Below are 20,898 nucleotides of genomic sequence, written 5' to 3'. Positions count from 1 at the left end.
AAGGGGAATTGTTTTAAGACTGAAAAAATAACAGCATTATTGTGTTCCAATAAGAATGAGCCGATACACAGGCAACGTGCAAAAATCAACTCTATTCCTATATCCCAGGGTCAGCAATCCATGGTCTATGGATCAAATATGGCCTATGTACTGTGTATGCATGGCCTATGAACCAATAGTGGTTTTTATATTTTAAAAGGAGGTGCAATGCGAAGAAGGAGAAAGAGAAGAAAAAACCAGATAGGGCATGCAAGACCTAAAATATTGATTCTGTGGCCTTTTACAAAAACAGGATGCAAACTTCTATCATGTATTAACAATAAACAACTGAAGAACACAACTTTTAAATCACCATTTTATTAGCATTGTACACTAGAAAAAAATTTAATTCCCAGCTGTAAATTTAACAAAATACGTGCAGGATTGTCATGGTGAAAGCTACAAAACACTGATAAAAGAAATCCAAGAAGACAATAAAGGCAGGGTATACTATGTTCATGAACTGGAATAATCAATATCATTGTTAAGTCTCCTCAGATTGATCTATAGATTCACATAAATTTCAATTAAAATCCTATCAGGACTATTTGTAGAAATAGACACACTGATCATAAAATTTACATAAAAACACATAGGATGCAGAATAGCCAAAAATTATTTGGAAAAATATATAGTTGAAGCATTCCCATTATTCCTTTAAAGACATACTATAATGCTACAGTAACCAGGACAGTGTGGTACTGGGCCAGCACGAAACAGAATAGAAAATCTAGAAATATATCCACCCAAATTTAAACAATTGAGTGATCTACAAACCTGTAAGGAAAGTTAATGCAAAAAGGATACTCTTTCCAAAAAAATTGTATGGAACAATTGGATATCTATTTAAAAAAAAAACAGTCAAACCATAGTTCACACCCCATACAAAATTTAACTAAATAAATTTTGACCATATAATTACATGTAAAATCTAAAACTATAAAACTTTTAAAAGAAAATGTTGGAGAAAATCTCCATAAACTCCAGTTAAGCAGAGTTCCTATATATGGCAATGTAAACATAATTCATAAAGAAGTAAAATTGGTAAGTATTACCTCAAAACAATTCAAAATGTTTTGTCTAGGAAAGAAACTTCAGAGTCTAGGAAAAAGACATGTAAATCACACATCTGACAAATACTTGTAAATAACACATCTGACTTGTGCACAAAATCTATAAAGAACACTCAAAATCCAACAATAAGAAGGCAAACAGCCTAAGGAAAAATTAATAGGCAGATTATTTGAACAGACACTTCACCAAAGAAAATATAGGCATGTCAAATAGGTACATGAAGGCATGAATGGTTCAACACCATTAATCACTGGGAAATGCGAATTAAAATCTCAGGGATGTGCCACAGCATACCCATAAGGAAGGCTGGAACCAAAACTGACACTACTAAGGGCTGCTAATTATTTAGAGGACCTAGAAATTCTCATACATTATTTATGGAAATTAAACACACAATGCAGATGCTTTGGAAACAGTGTGGGTTTTGTTTTTTGCTTTTTTGAGACTCAATCTCACTCTGTCGCCAGGCTAGAAAGGGTACCCAAAGAGTTAAAGTGTTTACCTTTAGAAAGATGGAGAAACTGGGCAGTCAAAGGATATGTGTAGCACCAACACTTCACCAATACTTGTCACTGTGCATTTAACTTTTTACATGAGTGAATGTATTTCCTATCAACAGCATTACATTTAAAAATTTAGGCACCCCCTGTCAGAGTCTCATCTACTCACTCTGGAGTGGCTCCCAGGTGATCTCATGTGCCTAGGGCTAAGACTCACTCTGAAAATCACTTCTGTGGTAGGATAAGGCATGACCTCTGATACCAAATGGATCAGATTTATCCCCACTCTGCCACTCACTGAGTGACCTTGAGCAAGAGAGTTAACATCCACTCCATAAGATGAGTGTGAGCATGAAAATCACGTTTACCTGGGGAAAAGCTAAAATGTCACCTTCTCCTTTCTCAGTGGTCTACTTGTTAATAGGACCAAAACAGCCAGTGTCCGTGGAGTTTGTAGGACATACCTGTTCTAGAAAAGTCTCTAACCACACCTGTATCTTATAGGAATATTTGTGCATCTATTGCTATAAAAATAAAATCTCCACCCCAAAAGTCCTTTGATGAACGACTCGATTTGTAACTGATAATGATGTCTCAAGCCATTAATGTGCATGGAAACAATTCTTACAAACTGAGGCAAAACCTTTTTAAATTATTTGCTAACATTATGTCTTCTTAAAAATTTAAGACTGATTTGAATACTTAACATGCACATTTTAAAAAAACACAAAATAATGTTTCCTAAGATGATTTAATGTCATGGAAAGATGCTCACAACATATTCCTGAGTGAATAATCCAGATGGAAAAAATATATATGAATTATTACATCATTTTTAGGTAGAATTCACATAAAATAAAATTCACCGTTTTGACCATTTCAAAGTGTCCAGTTCAATAGCATTTAGTGCACTCACAATGTCATGCTCCCTTCATCACTATCTGGATCTGGAGAATTTTTACCATCCCGGGAGGAAACCCTGTCCTGATTAGCAGGTCCTCCTCAGTCCCACCTCCCCACAGCTCCTGAAAGCCACCAATCTGCTTTACATCTCTTCAGATTGGCCTGTTCTGGAAATTTTAGATAAAAGAATCATACACTACGGGACCTTTTGCATCTGATGTCTTTCATTCAGTATCATGTATTCAAGGTTCATCCATAGTGTATGGATCTGCGCTTCAGTCCTTTTTATGGCTGTGTAATATTCCACTGTATGGATGGGCCACACTTTGTTTATGCCTTCATCTGGTAATATATACACTGGGGTTGTTTTCATCGCTTGGCTACTGTGAATAGGGCTGCCGTGAGCATTCACGCACAGGCGTCTTTTTGTTTGAACACCTTTCTCAGTTATTTTGAGTATACATCTAGGATGGAAAGCTTTACAGTGGAATAGAGTCATATGGTAATTCTATGCCTCACTTTTGATGAATCAGGGGTCATTTTAGGAAGGGTAGAGTAGGTCTCTGCAGACCTCAGCTCCGGGGCTCCACACGCAGCCAAAGTCCGCCCTCCGCACGCAGGACAAGCTCCGGCTTCCTGCGCGGCTCCATGTGGTCCGGCAGGACACGGAAGCGCAGCAGCGTGAGCGCCAGCACCACCTTCATCTCCGCCATCGCGAATGCCTGCCCGATGCAGTTCCTGGGAGAAGAGGGTGGGAACTCTGACTGCAACCTGGCAGAACCCCATCCTGGACCCATCAAGCTGGGAACCTGGGCTGGGATACCTAACCCCGCCCAGGTCAGCTTGAGGGACAGAGAAAGTGAGCATCCGTGCCTGGAGCCCCATGTGGGCTTACATATCCTGCGGGCCTAGCCCAGATCCAGCCTCCAACCTAGACCAAGGATAGGGTGTGAAAGTGTTCTGAGCACACCAGGGATCCTTCTAGCACCAACCCAACCCTATTCTATGGATCACCCGTAAACTCCAGAGGAAGGGAGGGAAGGAGAGCTAGAACTCGAACCATCTACAATGTCCTCCTTTTCCCCACTGTCATGCCCAGACCCCCATACTCATCACCCCGTCCCCGCCTCAGACACAGGCAGCCCTTACCTGGGCCCTGCCGAGAAGGGAATAAAAGCCAGAGGTGACCTCTCCTTGATGTTCTCTGGGTCAAAGCGAAAGGGGTCATAGACCTGGAGGTGAGACCAAGGAGGCTTGCTGGGTGGGGTCTCCCAAGACCGCCAGCCTTGGGGAGACAGAGAGTTGTGTGTGTCTTGGAGGGAGGTGATGTTGGATTCTCCTGATCAAAACCCTGCCCCCTCCTCTAGGAGCCTTGGAATGGACAAAAACAGGGAGAGGGAGGGGCGGGGCGCACCTCAGGGTCTGGCCACACAGCTGGGTTGTGATGGGTTCCGAAAACACTGATGAGGCAGATAACGCCTGTGGGAGAGCAGGGGGCAGTCAGGACAAGGCCTCCCTGCCTGAGGGGCCCGTCTTCCTAACCTGGAGTCTCCTCCCCTTGAGGCTGTGCGCACCTTTGGGGATGACCCGGCCGTCTGGGAGAGCAATGTCTTGGGTGCAGCAGCGGGAGACGGCAGGGACTGGGGGATGCAACCGCAGACTCTCCTTCATGCACATGGTCAGGAAGGGCAGACGCGCCAGGTCATCCCTAAGGAAACACCCAGCCCCAGTCATTATCGAGGGAGCCAAGACACTACTCTCCAGCTTCTCTGTGTGCAAGTGAGACCTTTTATTTTATTTTTAACTTTTTAAAAGAATTGTTACAAAGTCACAGGAATGATAAAAACAGTGTGGCACTATTGCAAAAACAAGAAAATAAACCCATGGAACAGAACGGAGAGCTCAGAAAAAGACATGAGAGTAAGTAAAAACTTCACATTTGGTGAAGGGGTCCGCATGTCCCCCAAACAAAATCCTGGGAAATGCACGGATTTTACAGTTGTGAAAGAAAAATGTGGGCCAATTTAACTTCGTAGAAATTATTCAAAAATGCCCTTCAAAAGTTGAGGCAATATTTTGCAACACAAGAGAGAAAAAAAGATCAATTTTAATACACATTCTTAAAAGTAAATGCTTTTAAAAAATCCAGAGAAAAAGAGCAAAAATAGTAAAACACCAGTTCCGTAAAAAGAAAGCAAATAACATCAACATGTACAAGAGATGTTCAGCCTCACTCTTATTTTTTTAAATATCCATCAAAAGAAGAAATATGCAGATTGGCCAAGATTTAAAACTCAATAATACGACAGTACTATCAGCAAAGTTATGGGAAAGTTTTGCCATAAAACTCAACTAATAGTAAAGGATTTGCAATCATCTTGTACGGTGGCTCATGCCTGTAATCTCAGCATTTTGGGAGGTTGAGGCAGACAGATTGCCTGAGGTCAGGAATTCAAGACCAGCCTGGCCAACATGGTGAAACCCCATCTCTACTAAAAAAAAAAAAATACAAAAAATTAGCCGGGCATGGTGGTGGGTGCCTATAATCCCAGCTGCTCGGGAGACTGAGGCAGGAGAATCCCTTGAACCTGGGAGGCAAAGGCTGAGTTCATGCCATTGCACTCCAGCATGGGCAACAAGAGTGAAATTCTGTCTAAAAAAAAATTGTACAGTGCAAATGGTCTTTGATTCAGCAATGGCATTTCAGGAAATTTGTCCTGCAGAGATGCTTGTACATGTAAGGAATGATTCACTGTACACACGGGCTGACTGCATTGTGTCCAGTTTAGCAAAAATTTGGGGACAAGCCAAATATACATTAGTGGGAAAATGTTTAGGTAAACACCCACACAATGGAATACTACACAGCTAAACAAAAGGAGAAAATAGGGATCACTGATCTCATCACATACCACAGGCTAGCAGGTAAATCAGTACAGACACTCTGGAAGGCAAATTGTAAATATCTACTATAATTAAAAACATTTAATGTCCTCTTCAATGTAGAAATGAGCTGAATAAAAGATGGAATAAAATATACAGCACTCAGAAAAAAACAGCATTAAGGCACACTGTTGAGTGAAAAAAGTTACAAGCATATACACATGTACGTGTAAAAGAGCAGAAAGCATATGGAAATATATTTATAAAATGAGTGATTCATAGATAGATGATGGAGAGATAGGTGATTGATTGATTGAAAGATGATAGATAGCTGATATAGAGAGATATAAAGATACATAGATACAAAGACACATAGATAATAGGTAGACAAATAAATAGATAATAGATGATAGATACATAGTCATATAGCTGATAGATACATAGATGATAGAGATGATAGACAGATAAATTTATGGCTTAGAGACACCTTTGGAGAATGAGAGAGGATTAGGTGGGGTGGCAGGATTGTCAAGGAAAACCCCAGTCTTATCTGTAATGTCTCATTTGTGCAAGAAGAACTCTCTTTTATCATTGGTTTTGGAATTTAATGCTCTTTTTCCATCTGACATATATATACACACAATGGAATACCATTTAGCCTTTTAAAAAGATAAAATTATCTCATTTGCCACAACATGGAAGAACCCGGATGAACTTACACTAAGTGAAGTAATTCAGGTGCAGAAAGACAAACACACACTTATCTTGGGACATAAAATAGTCGAGCTCATAGAAATAGGAGTAGAATGGTGGTTACCAGATGCCAGGGCTAGGGGAGGGACAGGGAAGGGTGAGACGATGGTCAAAGGGTAGAAGCTTCAGTTAGACAAGAGGGTAAGTTTTTGAGACCTGCTGCACAGCGTGGTGCCTTTAGTGAACAATATATTGTATTAGTTGAAATCGCTGAGAGAGTAAATTTCAGATGTTCTTGCACAAAGATGATAAATACATGAAGTGATGGATTTGTTCATTACCTTGATTCAATAATTTCAGGTTGTATACATGCATCATGACATCACACTGTACCTCTAAACATATATAATTAAAACTTGTCAATTAAAGATAACACATTTAAAAGCAAACCCGTTTTCCAAAATTTATATTTTAAGAAAAGTAAAGGATCTCAGAGAGTGTACAGACCTGTCCATTTCATGTACTTTCATTTACAAGGAAAAGCACAGTGTGTGTTCATAGAAATAAATATCACAGTGTGGGCTCATATAAATGTGGGCATCGGGATAGCCATTTCCTGGAAGAATACACAGAACACTGTTGCCCGTAGTCACCGCTAAGGTGGAGCTTAATAAGGAAGCTCATTTTTCTCATTAAGTCTTCTGGGCCTTTGCTTGAAATCTTGGTTTTATACTCTGGGACATGGGTCAGGGCAAAGATTTTCTGTGTGAAACCTTAAAAGCATGGCAATAGAGAAATGAAATTATATCAAGGGAAAAAGCTTCTGCACAGCAAAGGGAACAATCAACAAAGTGAAGAATCAACCCACAGAATGGCAGAAAACATTCTCAAATTACCCATCTGACAAGCTAATATATAAGAATATACCAGAATATATAAGCAGCTCTAACAACTCAATAGGAAAAATAACCAAATCGTCTGATTTTAAAATGTGCAAAAGATCTGAATAGACATTTCTTAAAAGAAGGCATACAAATGGCAAAGAGGTAGATGGAAAAAAATGCTCAATGTCATTAATTGTCAGAGAAATGCAAATCAAAACCACAATGAGTTATCGTCTCATCCCAGTTAAAATAACTTTTATCAAAAAGACAGGTAATGATGGATGCCGGTGAGGATGTGGAGACAGGGGGCTCTCACACACTGTTGGTGGGAATGTAAGTTAGTACCACCACTGTCGAGAACAGCTCAGAGGTTCCTCAAGAAACTAAAACTAGAACTACCATAAAACCAAGAAATTCCACTACTGAAAAGAAAGAGAAGAAATTTCTATCCCAAAGAAAGAAAATCAATCTATTGAAGAGATATCTGTACTTCCGTGTTTATTGTGGCACTATTCACAAGAGCCAAATGATGGAATCAACCTAAGTGCTCATTCATTGATGAATGGATAAAGAAAATGTGGTTTGTATATTATACCGCCATTAAAAAGACTGAAATTCTGTCATTTGTGGCAACATGGATGGAACCGGACGTCATTGTGGTAAGTAAATAAGCCAAGCACAGAAAGACAAATATCACATGTTCTCACTCATGTGTGAAACCTGAATACATGGGTCTCATGAAAATAGAAGGTAGATTGGTAGAGGGGAGGAAGGGATGAGGAGAAGTTGATTAACGGGTACAAATATGAGGTTTGGCAGGAGAAATAAAACCTAGCGCTTGATAGATCAGTGGTCTCACTATAGCTTACAATGTGTACTGTACATTCCAGAATAGTTTGTTTATGTTAGTTATGTTTCTAGTATAAAGAAAAGACAAATATTTCTGACGATGGATATCCCAAGTACATTGATTTGATCTTTATCAATTATATGAATATATTAGATTATATAAATATATTAGATTATCACATGTATTTCAAAACTATGTGCCTCTGTTATGCATCAATAAAAATATGTTTCAAAAAATAAAAATGCAAAAAAAATTCTTGATTTTCAAAGCATAAAAATGTTTCTTCCCCTCCCAGGACTGCTGTGCTGAGCAAAGGCATGGACAGGAGGACACTGAATCCAAGCTATCTGTCCACTCCAATGCTTCCTCTCCTTCCTCCAGGCCCTGGCCTTGCTCAGGCCTCAGAATGTCCCCCCTGTGCCCTCATTCTACAGCTGGTCCTCTCCAGTGCACCCTCCACACTAGCCCTAGAAAGGACTTCCTGGTACCCAACTCTGACCTGTCCCTCCCCTGCTCAAACACTTCCCATGGTTCCCCATTGCCCTTGGGTTAAAACGGAATACATTAACATTTTTCCAAAGGCTTCCCCAGACAGCCCCTTCTACCATCTCCAGTTTTATCATCTCACCATGACTCAGTCTCTCCCTCTTTCTCCCCTTCTCCTTTCTGTCCCGACTCTGCTCTCTCTCTCTCTTCCTCCCCCTGAAGACCCGAGGCAGTCTTGTTGACCTAGAGCACTGTTCCCCAACTGTACCCAATTAGCTACTGATCATTATTCAGGTTCTCAACTGAGACACTTTCTATACCCCCAGTCATGCTTCTCTTACTGTAAGCTCCATCCCTGCCCATGTGGGCTGCGAGTATCCTGACCAGGGACGGTTCCCCCACCAGGCTGGGAGCACCTGGAAAACAGAACCCTGGGTTGGGTCCTTCCCAGGTCTCCAGAGCACAGAAAGATGCTGTGTGCAGACGTGGGGGTGAAGTGCAGTGTGGGAGCGTCTGCTGAACGAGGACTGGATGGATGCATGGTGCAGGTCTTCTGGACAAGAATGGATGACGTTTACCCCCAGGTCTGCCTTATAAATCCCAGGACTGGACAGGAGGGTAGGAATTAGGCAACAGAAGAGCAAACACTCAAGAAGTGAAGACGTTCAAAAAACTTATATTTCTGGGAGAAAAGGAAGAGAGTGGAGGGGAAGTTCGTTTGCTGAACATGTGCTAAGTGGCGTTATCTGTCCTCACATATCATCACCAGTTCTCTCAGCAGCCCGGGTCTTTCATTCCTAAGGGCTTGCAACCTTCGGGCAGGTATTAAGCCCTGCCTGTGGTCCTCTGCTCCTATTCCCACTAAGCAATAGTGGCTGAATCAACTCTTCCTCCCCTCCCCACCTGGAGAGCAGAGCCAATGAGAGGGGCTCAGGAACAGCCACCAGCACCCTCACTCACCATTCAATCTCTTTAGGCTCACGGCCCTTCAGAAGCTCTTGTACCTCCTGCCTGCAGCGCTCCTGGTATTCTGGGTGCTTTGCAAGGTGGTAGAGGACCCAGGAGAGACCACTGGCCGTGGTGTCATGGCCTGAGGGGCAGCAAGACAGGATTGGGTCTCTGGGCTGCTTCAGCACCTGAAGGTGGACAGCACCCATAGACTGAGGAGCTCAGGGAGGATGGGGGAAGGGGAATGGGAAGGCTGAGGGGGTCCACCCAACACATTCCTGGAATGGAGAGATCCCAGTCTCCCTATAGTCCCACACTGGGACCCTCACCCTCAAACATGAAGGTGTCAGCTTCTGCTCTTATGTCTTCATCAGACAACTCCTTCCCATCTTCATCCTGGAGAGAAGGCAACAATCCCCGCAAGCACCCCACCATAAAAAGTCACCAGATCTGAAGGCTCTTGAGTCTTATTGAGACAATCTCTGAAGATTCATCCTCTTTCCAGGAACCCAAGTCCATCTTGCACTCCTAGACCCCTCTTGGTCGCTATGGCCAGAGCCCCCACCCCATGGGCTTCCTCCCTGGCTTCCTTGCCTCCTCTTGGGTCCCTATTGGGAAGACTCAATGACCCATGAATGCTTTTGTGTTTCTGCATGATGACAACTTTCTGAGAAAAGGTTACTGGCAACCTGGGTTACAGGATAATTAAATGCCAATTTGCCTTGGAGATTAGAGATTAAGTATTGTTCCAAAGATATTTGCTCACATTCTAGAGTGGTAAATGAATCTTGTCTCCCTGGAGACATTTGGGTTGCAAGTCTAAGGAATATGGCATCCAGAACAAAGAACATCATCTCTCACAAAGCTCGTGCCCTCTCTCTCTCTGTCTCTCTCTCTGTCTCTGTCTCTCTCTCTGTCTCTCTCTGCCTCTCTCTCTCTCTCTGTCTCTCTCTCAGTAGAAAATGTGCTGAGACTCATAATGTAGGGCCCCAACTACTCAGGAGGCTGAGGCAGGAGAATCCCTTGAACCTCGGAGGCAGAGGTTGCAGTGAGCCGAGATCGGGCCACTACACTCCAGCCTGGGTGACAGAGCAAGGCACTGTCTCAAACAAACAAAAAAGCAAAAGAAAAGAAAATACAGGACAAAGGCATAGACATAGACAAAGATGGAGACACAGATACAAAGACATACAGATATGGCCAATGACAAAGACGAAGGCACAGACATAGTCAAAGTCAGACAGACACAAACTCAGAGACAAACATATAGAAAGACACAGGCAAAAGCATAAACATAGACCCAGCCATAGATATAATTATAGATTAAAATGTGACTGATTCGCTTATTAACTTATAAATAGAGTAAAATCTCAGACTCTTCACAATTTCATTTAGCTGTGCCCTGCCAGGTGCATTCCACAGAGTTATTACCAAAACCTATCTCTGACGTGTCTCTCTCTTCATCAAGCCCATTTCTGGCTCCCCAGAAATGTGCCCTCTGGATGAAACCCAAGTTCTTTGATCTGACAGTTGACACACAACTCCCTTCTACTTCTTGAATTCAGATCCCGGAGTAGCCCACCTTGCTCAGCAGCAGCACGTCAATGAAGTCCAAAGTCTTGGACTTGGCTTTGATTTGGAGGAGGTCGTCAACACCCTGGCTAGGGAGGGTGCGGCGCCGCTCCCGGATGACGGCGTCTGTAAAGTCCTGCACCAGGCGGCAGGCCCTGCGGAAGCGCCGCCCATCGGGGGTGAGATAATACAGGAAGTCCGTGTGCAGGAGGAGATGCTGGTGTCTTTTTACCACAAGGGCACTGAGCTCCAAGATGGCGGCGATATATTCGCTGGGCTTCCTGCAGGATAAGGGCGGAAACGGAGGCAACAATTTAATGCACCTGAAACACCAGGAGCACCTCCCACCAGCAGCCAGGAGCTACCTCCTATGGGCAAACACATATCCAGAAACAGATGACCCCTCCCATACAGGTGGGGATCAGCATGAGATTGACTGTCCAAGCTCTCTTCTTCCCCTGCATCCAGTCTCTGTGAGATGCCTCCATGCCGCTAGGCACCCAGAACAGCTTGCACATTATACTCCTCTCTCCCTCCCAGTACACGGTCCTGCCCCTTCTCCTTGAAACTGTCCACAAACCTTAGAATGTACTCCCCTCCACCTGGTCGATGCTCCAGCCTCCACACTAGCCTCTTTGCATCCATTTTAAGTCCATTTAGTGCTGCATTACAGTCAGTCCCTGACAGAGACCCGCTCTGACTATACCCACCAGTTCCAACCCTTTCAATGGCTCCCTGGAAAACTCAAAATAAAGTTCATGCCAGTCCTTCAAGGATCAGCTGTAACAAAACTCCTCCAGGAAGGTTTTTCTGATTTCCATGCTCAGTCCTCCCTCCCCCATCTACCCAGCTTGGGTCCATGTCCCAAGATCCCAGACCCTGGGCAAGAACTCACTCCTGACAATGGCTGTCAGAGCTGAAGACGCATTTCTGCAGGCTGTCCAAGGTCATGAGGCTGATGTGCTCAAACATGTCCAGACGGGCACTGCCCTCTGAGGCCAGGCGTTGCCACTTGCCCTGGCCAGAGAAGGGGACAGAGCTGGTGCAGGTCCTTTGCTCCCTTGAGTACCTCTCCAACTCCAACCACCAAGAGGGACCCCCCAGAATCAGCCTCTTTATCTTCTCCCCAGGGACCCCTCTGCAGGGAGGACGAGCTTATGGTGGGAGCAAAGGCTGTTACTATTAAGAAATGAAGACCCAAGATTGGGACTCAAGAGACCTAGGTTCAAGTTCCAGCTTTGCCTCCTGTGCTCCGTGTGCCATTAGTCAACTCCTTACCCTCCCCTACATCCCACCTGTCAAATCCTCAGGAACAGTTAAGATGATGTGCTTTAGAGCCATATAATTCACGTTATGCCTTAGAATGCCACAAACCTTAGAATGTACTCCCCTCCACCTGGTCGATGCTCCAGCCTCCACACTAGCCTCTTTGCATCCATTTTAAGTCCATTTAGTGCTGCATTATAGTCAGTTCCTGACAGAGACCCGCTCTGACTATACCCACCAGCTCCAACCCTTTCAATGGCTCCTTGGAAAACTCAAAATAAAATTCATGCCAGTCCTTCAATGATCAGCTGTAACAAAACTCCTCCAGGAAGGTTCTCCTGATTTCCACTCTCAGTCCTCCCTCCCCCATCTACCCAGCTTGGGTCCATGCCAAGCTCACTCATTAGCTGGGTGAGCTTGAGTTAGCTCCCAGATATCTCAGACCTGTAGTTCCATGACCTACCACGGGGCAGAAATACACAATCTCTCCTTCACAGAGTTGTTAAAATGAAATTGGAAAATATATATACTCATATCATGGAATGGGCATATGGCATTGTTTCTGGCATATGGTGAGTGCTTAATAAATGTTGGGTTTCCTCATCTGCATTGTTATAAATTGATGACAAAATATCCTTATGTTTGTAGAGGTTGTCCTCCCTGAGTCCTGAGCATCCCTTCTGAGTATGTCAGGAATGCAAGACATTGATGTTGTTCTTAACTTGGAAAATGTCTCAGTGTTGTGTTTGCAGAGAATAACTTTGAGGGACAAAGTAATGACACCTCCTGGATAGGTTGCTTCTGCTTGCCATAAAAACAGATTCCTAAGCCTAATGCCTCTTCCCTGTAATGCAATATATTACGTCGGCAGGCGTTTATAGAGGCACACCTGCGTCAGCCCACAGGATTTGGGAAGCTTGGAGAAAAAATGCAGTCTAACAAGAAACACATGCTGCTCTCTGTGTCATGAGGAGTAAAACTGTCCTTTATCTCTGACTCAGGAGTTTCTTGTTCTTCCAGAAGAGTTTATGAAATAGTAACTAGCTTAACATTGATTTGAAAGTTAAAAAAATTCTAGACACTTCACAGAAACTCTACCCTGATTCTTCCCTTCCCGCATAGCCTCACTCTTTGCAATGTGATTTTTCAGAACCTCCCAATAACAGACAGAGCCTGTTTTACCCCCCTGCCTTTGATTCTATGTGGGACTATTGGCTTTCAATGTCAAAATACAATGTGGTGAAAATGATGAGGTAATAACTAATGCAGCTAAGCCACGTGTTACTCCCTGCAACCCTGACTGAATTGGGAACCATGGGGTGCCTTCTGAATCACATGGAGGAACATCTGGGGGTCCCAGCTGTGGCCATCTGTATCAGTCTGAAGCCAGACAAAACCCAAACATGTGAGAGAACTCAGCCAACACCCACAAGGCTGCCTATATGACCCCAGGCTGCTCATGTACCACGAGCAATCCCTTCCACATCCAGAAGAAGCCACCAACTGTCCCACAGTTATTAACAATCACAAATGCTTATTGTTGTAAACCAAGGAATTTTCAGATGGTTTCTTGTCAGCAACAGCTACTATGCAATCATCGTCATGACCCTCTTCAGTTTACAGGGCTTGGGTGACAAAAACATAGAAACAGATACCTTCTGGTCACCTATTGTGCACCAGGGATGTGACTCCATTATATCACCTCAACCATCTTTTAAGTATAGATTATTTTACCCATTTTACAGATGAGGAAACCAAGGGTCAGAGGGGAAGAGCAACGGCCCAATGCCACTCAGCAGAGACAAAATTCCAGACCACATCTGTCTGTGGTCCCCCCACCCCAAGGCTGCATCTGAGACCCTGGCTTCAAAGAACTCACATGCATGATGTTCACGCTCTCATTGAAAATCTTCATGTAGGGCTTCAGGATGTTGAAGTGGAAGGCGGGCGTCAGCATCCGGCGGTGGCGGCTCCACTTGTCACCAGCACTCAGCAGGAGCCCATCCCCTGGCAGGGCAGCCAAGGGTCTTGGGTCATGAGCAGCACTCTCCTCTGGCCCCCCAGGTTGTTCGCAACCCTATTCGCCTGCAGATACTCACCCAGCCAGGGCTTCAGGAAGCCATAGAAGACTTCATCCTTTGGTGCAATGGCTGCTGACATAAATGAGGACATTCAGGCCATGGAGGCAGGAAAAGGAGGGACATTGGGGGTGGTGGGAGGCTCCCAGCCAAAGGTTTGCATTTCTCCACCTCCAAGCACCGCATAGCAGGAAGGGAGCCAAGGGCAGAGGAAGAAAGGAGGATGGGGGAGGGGAGGAGAGCAGCCCAGGCTAACGCAGCACAGCACAGCAATGGCGCTGCCTAACATGGCACGCAGGAGCTACGTCAGGGCTCCAGCACACCTCGACATGCCTCCTACATGATCTAATGCGTTGTGCAACCCCTGAGCATAGCTCAGCACTCTGCAAAATGCTTTCACAAGGACCTAGGATGCCCTGTCCGCCCCAGCACTCTCTGACATCTTCTAACAAGTCATCTTCTGACACGGCCCTGGGACATGGAGCATGATCCTGACATGTGCTCACATGTCCTGACATGGTCAAAAACACATCGCAATTCCCAAGGAGAGACAGCATGCTCTGACATGCACATGAGATGCTCTAACACTACCATAAATGCATGCTTCACACACAGGCTCCAGGTAGAAGATAAATGCGGTACCTTTAATGTCCCAGACATAGCCCGCATGTGACCCAGATGGTTCCTCAGGCATGACCCAAACATACACCTTGGAAAAGACTCAAATACTGTCTCAGACAGTTCGTGTAGGGACCGTGAGTCCCAGACCTCACACAAGCTCCAAACATGGCCCAGATGTGACCAGCAGGAGAAAATGACAATGTCAAACAGCATCTCAGACGACAGCTAGACAGGCCTCACATGCCCCAAATGTCCTTGGTTACAGATGAGCCCCTCCCGTGACCAGCTCTACATGACCCGGTTGTAATGCTATACCATGCTATACCAGATGTAACCAAGCATAACATCTTTCAGACGTGACCAGGACCCAGGTGTAAGTTTACACGTGACAAGACGTGGCCGTACAGCAGACCTGACCGTACAACAGCCATCATAGAGACACACCCCAGACATGAGCAAACAGGAACGGAGGTCAGACAGGTGGAAGTCCAGGGGAGATGGAGGCAGTGGCATCTCCACCACGGCCCCTCCTGTCTGCACATGGGCACGGGACCAGCTGGAGGCAGCACAGAGACCCCAGCTGTGGGCAAAGCGTGGCCAGCACGGTGTCTACCTGGAGCAAAGAGCACAGGCTTGATGCAGGTGGGGTGGAAGATGCGGACGATCGCGTGCCAGGGCCCCACCCACCAGCAGCACACATCACCAAAGGTGCACGCCAGGCTTTGTGTGTAAAGGAGACCTTCCTCCGAGCTGTGAATCTGGAGAAAAACACACAGGACCCAGTTCATGCTCTCCTGGGCTGTCAGAGAGAAGGCTCTGCAGGGAGGAGGTCAAGACCCTCACCCTGAGAATTTCAAGCGGCATCTCATCCTCCTCTCAGTGCCGAGCTCTGTGAGCTTCCTCCTCACATCCTCCATGCAGGACTCTCCAGTCCTTCAGTGACACGGACAGAAAAGGTCTTTCCCCACGTGGAGTCACACACCACATTCCCTGGGTGTATTCATCCCATTTTCCAGATGCAGAGGCTGAGGCTCTGGATGATAAAGTCACTACCCACAGTCCCAGACCATAAGCCTCAGGCCTAAGGCTGGGTCTGTCTGCATCCATGGCCTGAGTCCTTAACCATCAAACTTCTTTGTGTCCCCAAAACAGTAGCTCTGGAAGTCTCAGACCTGCCAAGACTGGGCCATCAGAGACACAGGGACTGGAGGACAAATTGGTCCTGTGACCCAGGCCAGGACAAGTAAATCATGGGCTATTTCTGGGAACTCTGGGGGAAATGTGGGCTTTCCCATGGGAACTGAGCTTCTGGGACTCATCCTTGACGTCATGAGGAAAAGGCTGCCTTGAAAGGAAAAGTGAAGTGGAGAAAGCTAAAGCCAAGAGAGGAAGACAGATTCCCAGTAACATTGTATGAGACCTGGATCCAGCCATGCCTGAAGGCCACCCTCCCTGGACTTTAAACTCAATAGATTCTCCTTTATTACTCAGACCACACCAGGTTGGGTTTCCACCACTCACAACTGAAAGAAACCTCAATAACCAGAGACAGCTGGGAACAAGCCCAGAGTCACTTCGTATTTTGAGATAAGAGCCACGGTCTCTGTAGGATGTTGCCCATTCCCATTTGGCCTGGCCTGTCCAAGATGGTAAGCACAGTGGTCAAGGAAAGGGTCCCAAGCTGGGGTGGAGTCTCCCTTTGGAGACTGCCAGGGCCTAGAGCGGACAGCAATGAACTTAAGCAGACAAGCTACAGGATTTTAGGGTAGAAGGAATTGACCCACACCAGAGAGGTGGACATCATGGAAATAATAGCCTGGATCCTCCACCAGCCACAAGCCCTCCTCGTTGTTCAGGGCTTTGGGACAGGCAAGGTGATGCTGGGCCTGGCACGGGACCTTGAATACTAATGATGCCCAATTGCATCACCCACGTTGTCCTTTGAAACATTCCTACTCATTGCTCCAGACTCAGCTCCAGCAACTCCTCCAGGAAGCCTTCCCGGCTGTCTCAGCGAAGACCTTGTTCTTCCTGGGCTGTCATCCATCACCCTCTGGCCCTTTCCTGACCCCATGAAGTTGGGGATGTCTCTGTCAAGATCCATCTCCTTAAGTTTGGGGGTTCCTCCAGGACTGAGCCTTGGGTTGAGGTCTCTCGGGACCCCAGAACACCAGGACAGGGGATCAGAGGGCAATGGAAAGAGGAGATGCTGAGATAGAAATTGGTGAATACAAGGAAGAAAGAGGAAGATGACTGAGAGGGAAGGAAAGGAGAGGTCAGAATACCTCAGGGGCCACACAGGAGCTTGGGGATAGAGGGACTTGCAGGCTTCAAACGCACCACAGCACCCACCACCAGGTATTCCGGGTGGTACCTGAGGCATTGATGACAGACCGGATGATATTGGGGTGGCACAAACGGATGATGAGGGTGAAGGGGCCCATCCAGACCTTAAAGCCCTGGGGGTAGGTGGCCACCAGCTGAGTCAGGACCCTCATCCCCTGCTCCGTGGGAGGGACCTGTAAGCAAGGCAGGGGCTGTCACCTCCTGTGATGGTTAATTCTAGGTGTCCACTTGACTGGGCTAAAGGATGCCCAGATAGCCAGTCTAACATTATTTCTGGTTGTGTCTGTGAGGGCATTTCTAGAAGAGACTGGCATTCAATTTGGTAAACTGAGGAAGGAAGAACTGCCTCCCCAATGTGGGCAGAGCTCATTCAATCTGTTGAGAGCCCAGGTCGCACAAAAAAGCAGAGGAAAGGCTAATTTGCTCTGTTCTGGGGCTGGCACATCCATCTTCTCCTGCTCTTGGACGTCAGACCTCCACATTCTCAGGCCTTTGGACTCTGAGTTACACCACCATCGTCCCTGTTTCTCCAGCCTGCAGACAGCAGACCATGAAGCATCTCAGCCACCATAATCCTATGAGCCAATTTCCATAATAAACTCCCTCTTCTATCTGCCTACCTATCTGCCTATCCATCTATCTATGTACCTATCTATCATCTATCTACCTCTCTGCCTATCTATCTATCTATCTACATGTCTACCTATATGTCTATATATCTATCTATGTATATATTTATCTATCTAATCTATGTTTCTACGTATCTATCCATCTATCTAACCCATCCATTCTATCTTATCTATCTATCCATCTATCATCTATCCATTCATCCTATCTGTGCATCCATTCATCCATCTAGCCTATAATTTGCCTATCTACCTATTCATCTATCTATCTAATCTATTCATCCTAATTCTTCTATCTAAATATCTATCTACTCATTCATCCAATCTGTACATTCATTCATTTATCCTATTATCTATCAATCAGCTATCTATCCACCTAATCTATCCATCCTATTTACTACTCTATGAATCTATCTGTCCATCCATTCATCTATCCTATGCATACATCCTTCTGTCCATCCATTCATCTATCCTATGCATACATCCTTCTGTCCATCCATTCATCTATCCTATGCATACATCCTTCTGTCCATCCATTCATCTATCCTATGCATACATCCTTCTGTCCATCCATTCATCTATCCTATGCATACATCCTTCTGTCCATCCATTCATCTATCCTATGCATACATCCTTCTGTCCATCCATTCATCTATCCTATGCATACATCCTTCTGTCCATCCATTCATCTATCCTATGCATACATCCTTCTGTCCATCCATTCATCTATCCTATGCATACATCCTTCTGTCCATCCATTAATCCATCTTGTTATCCATCTATCTACCTACCTACCTACCTACCTACCTACCCACCTACCCACCTACCTATCCAGCCAGCCAGCCATCTATTCTCCCTATCTGTGCATCCATCCATCCATCTATCCTATTACCTATCTACCTATCTGTCTACATTCTTTCTGCTCTCTCTCTCTCGGGGCCATCTCCAAGTCCCAAAGGTGCATCCTAGGGCAGAAGGAAAAGACGCACTGTCTGCTCACAGAGACCCACTTAACTTGAGAGGAAAGATTTTCTTGTTCTGGGAGTCATGTCAGCCCAGAGGCAGCCATATGAGGAGGTCCTCACAGGGGAGATTTGTGGAGAGCAGTAGGGCCTCAGGACATGTCCCTAAGGCTGGTCCCCACATCCCTTCATGTCCTGGCTGGTCCACACAGGTTCCAGTTCCTCCCATGGAGAGGATTCTGCACACAGGGTACCTTCCCTTCTCAGCAGCCACTAGGGAAGCAGCGGTGACTCTAACTGTCCATCGGGACAGTGGCTCCCACCTGGGAGCAGCTTCTGCACCAGGCTCTGTGCTAGTGAGTCCCGTGCACCCTTTCACTTCACCTGATAAATTGACATGTCCTTCAATCCTGCCATTGGCAATGAGTAAACTGAGACCACATTCCCCAAAGGGGAGAGCAGGTCTAAGCCAGAGGGCAAGGTCTGGGGGAGGAGAAAGGTCAGGGGAGGTTTCTGAAAGGGGAAGTGAGTGGCCAACTTTTATCTGGGTTTGGCAACAGAACTTATTGGGACATCTCACTGGAGAGGAACAAGATAAGAGGAAGGTGCCTCCGGATGTGGTGGAGGTGGGAGACAGCCCACACCTCTCCTCTGGCCCAGCTGTACCCTCATCCCAGGAAACGGGCCGGGCAGGGAGAGGACCCTGGACAGTGGGCGCAGGAGGCCTCGAGTCCAGCAGTGGAGAATGTGGGAATGCCAGGGGCTCGCCTCTCTGTGCACTCAAGCTCCTGCCCAGGAGCCCTGCAGAGGGGAACTAATGTGGAAACACAGGCAGGAAAAGGATTCAATGCAGGCTAGTAGTGGGGGGACAGGGTGGTGAGGGAGGCTTGGGTTGGCATAGCACAGAAATGAGTGAACAAGCCGAGGAATGAGCAGGACGCCTCCCCTGCTCCTCTGCGACCTCAGATCCCAGCCCACCCCCTCACCCCCACTCCCTGAGCCTCATTCTTACCCCTCAGGACGTCGATCCATCCTGAGACCCCAGACCCAGCCTGCTGCCACACTCACCAGGCCCAGGTGACCCAGGAACCAGTTCCGTTTTGGGGGCTGCGGGAAACACTGGAGCCGGCGGCAGTTGTCGTAGAAGGTGTAGGTCCAGGCCAGGACACGGGCCAGCAGCCAGGAGGCCCCAACCAGCAGCAGGAGCAGCCACAGGGACGCTGCCACCGGCCCGAGGCCCAGCCAGGACAGGCTCAGCTGCACCATCCTGCAGGGGGGACGGGATGGAGGGTGAGGTCCTGAGGCCCAGGGAAGAGCCGGGGGAGCTCAGGGGACAGCGGAGAGGGGCAGGGACGGCCAGTGCTGGAGGTAGAGCAGGGAGGCTCAGGGATGGGTAAACGAGCTGAGAAATAAAGTTCAGAAAGGCCCAGCAGCCCAGTGGCCTCCAGTGACCTGGTAAGCACTGAGAATGGGAGAGAGAGGGACACAGAGACTGATTAAAGTCCAGAAAGGCCCAGGCTGAATCACTCAGAGGTTGCCAGGGGTTTGGTTTCAGTTACCAGGAAACCACCCCTCCTCCAGGCCAGCACCCAGGAGCTGCCTGGGCCTTGAGCAATGCCCCTCTCCATCCCAGGCTAGGACCCCCGAGGCCCGCCACCCGCAACCTGGCACCTTCTGTCAGGAGCAGCTTGTCCCACACAACCTCCTCTCTCCCTCTGCTGGGAGGTGTTTGATTCTGGCCCTTGATGTAGGGAAGTCTGTGGAAGGCTGGGCTGGGCTGGGCTGGGCCAACCAATCCCCACAGCCTGGGTGCCTCTCCGTGCCTGGGCAGCCAACCAAACCTGGCATCAGGCCAGCTGGGTGCAGAGGAACACGCTCAGGGTCTGGATGAATGGCTACATACAGAGAGTAGATATATGTGATGGATAGATTATGCAGATGGATAGAGATAGATAGATAGATAGATAGATAGATAGATAGATAGATAGATAGGATAAATAGATGGATGAACTTACAGATAAGATGGGCTGGTGGTTGGATAGGTAGGTAGACAGACATATAGATAGAGAAATTAGACAGATAGGATGAATAGATTAGACAGACACACCCAGAAATAATGTTCCACTTCTTCCCCAAGTATGTGGGATCCTCATTTGTGACGTGGGAA

At 46.4% G+C, this 20,898-nt stretch overlaps 1 protein-coding gene across 2 annotated transcripts; it reads right to left on the bottom strand.

Moving 5' to 3' along the window:
• Positions 1-341: 341 nt before the first annotated feature.
• LOC100411160 (cytochrome P450 4F2) lies at positions 342-20,451 on the bottom strand. Of its 2 annotated transcripts, XM_035286034.3 has the most exons (13): positions 20,403-20,451; positions 19,800-19,998; positions 17,172-17,316; positions 14,198-14,248; positions 13,978-14,105; positions 11,728-11,849; positions 10,843-11,113; positions 9,590-9,656; positions 9,273-9,402; positions 4,091-4,224; positions 3,931-3,995; positions 3,666-3,748; positions 342-3,254 (listed from the first exon to the last, which is right to left on the bottom strand). In XM_035286034.3, exons 2-13 carry the CDS (start codon positions 19,995-19,997, stop codon positions 3,089-3,091), a joined length of 1,560 nt encoding a protein of 519 aa, XP_035141925.2. In that variant the 5' UTR covers position 19,998; positions 20,403-20,451; the 3' UTR covers positions 342-3,088. The 2 variants fall into 2 exon arrangements, 1 of the variants encoding a protein (XP_035141925.2); XR_013530954.1 differs by lacking the exon at positions 3,931-3,995.
• Positions 20,452-20,898: the final 447 nt, after the last annotated feature.

The sequence above is a fragment of the Callithrix jacchus genome, chromosome 22 (assembly GCF_049354715.1).
Source record: "Callithrix jacchus isolate 240 chromosome 22, calJac240_pri, whole genome shotgun sequence".
Lineage (NCBI taxonomy): Eukaryota > Metazoa > Chordata > Mammalia > Primates > Cebidae > Callithrix > Callithrix jacchus.
The sequence above is the reverse complement of the archived record's forward strand: the minus strand, read 5'-3'. Positions and strand labels throughout refer to the sequence as shown.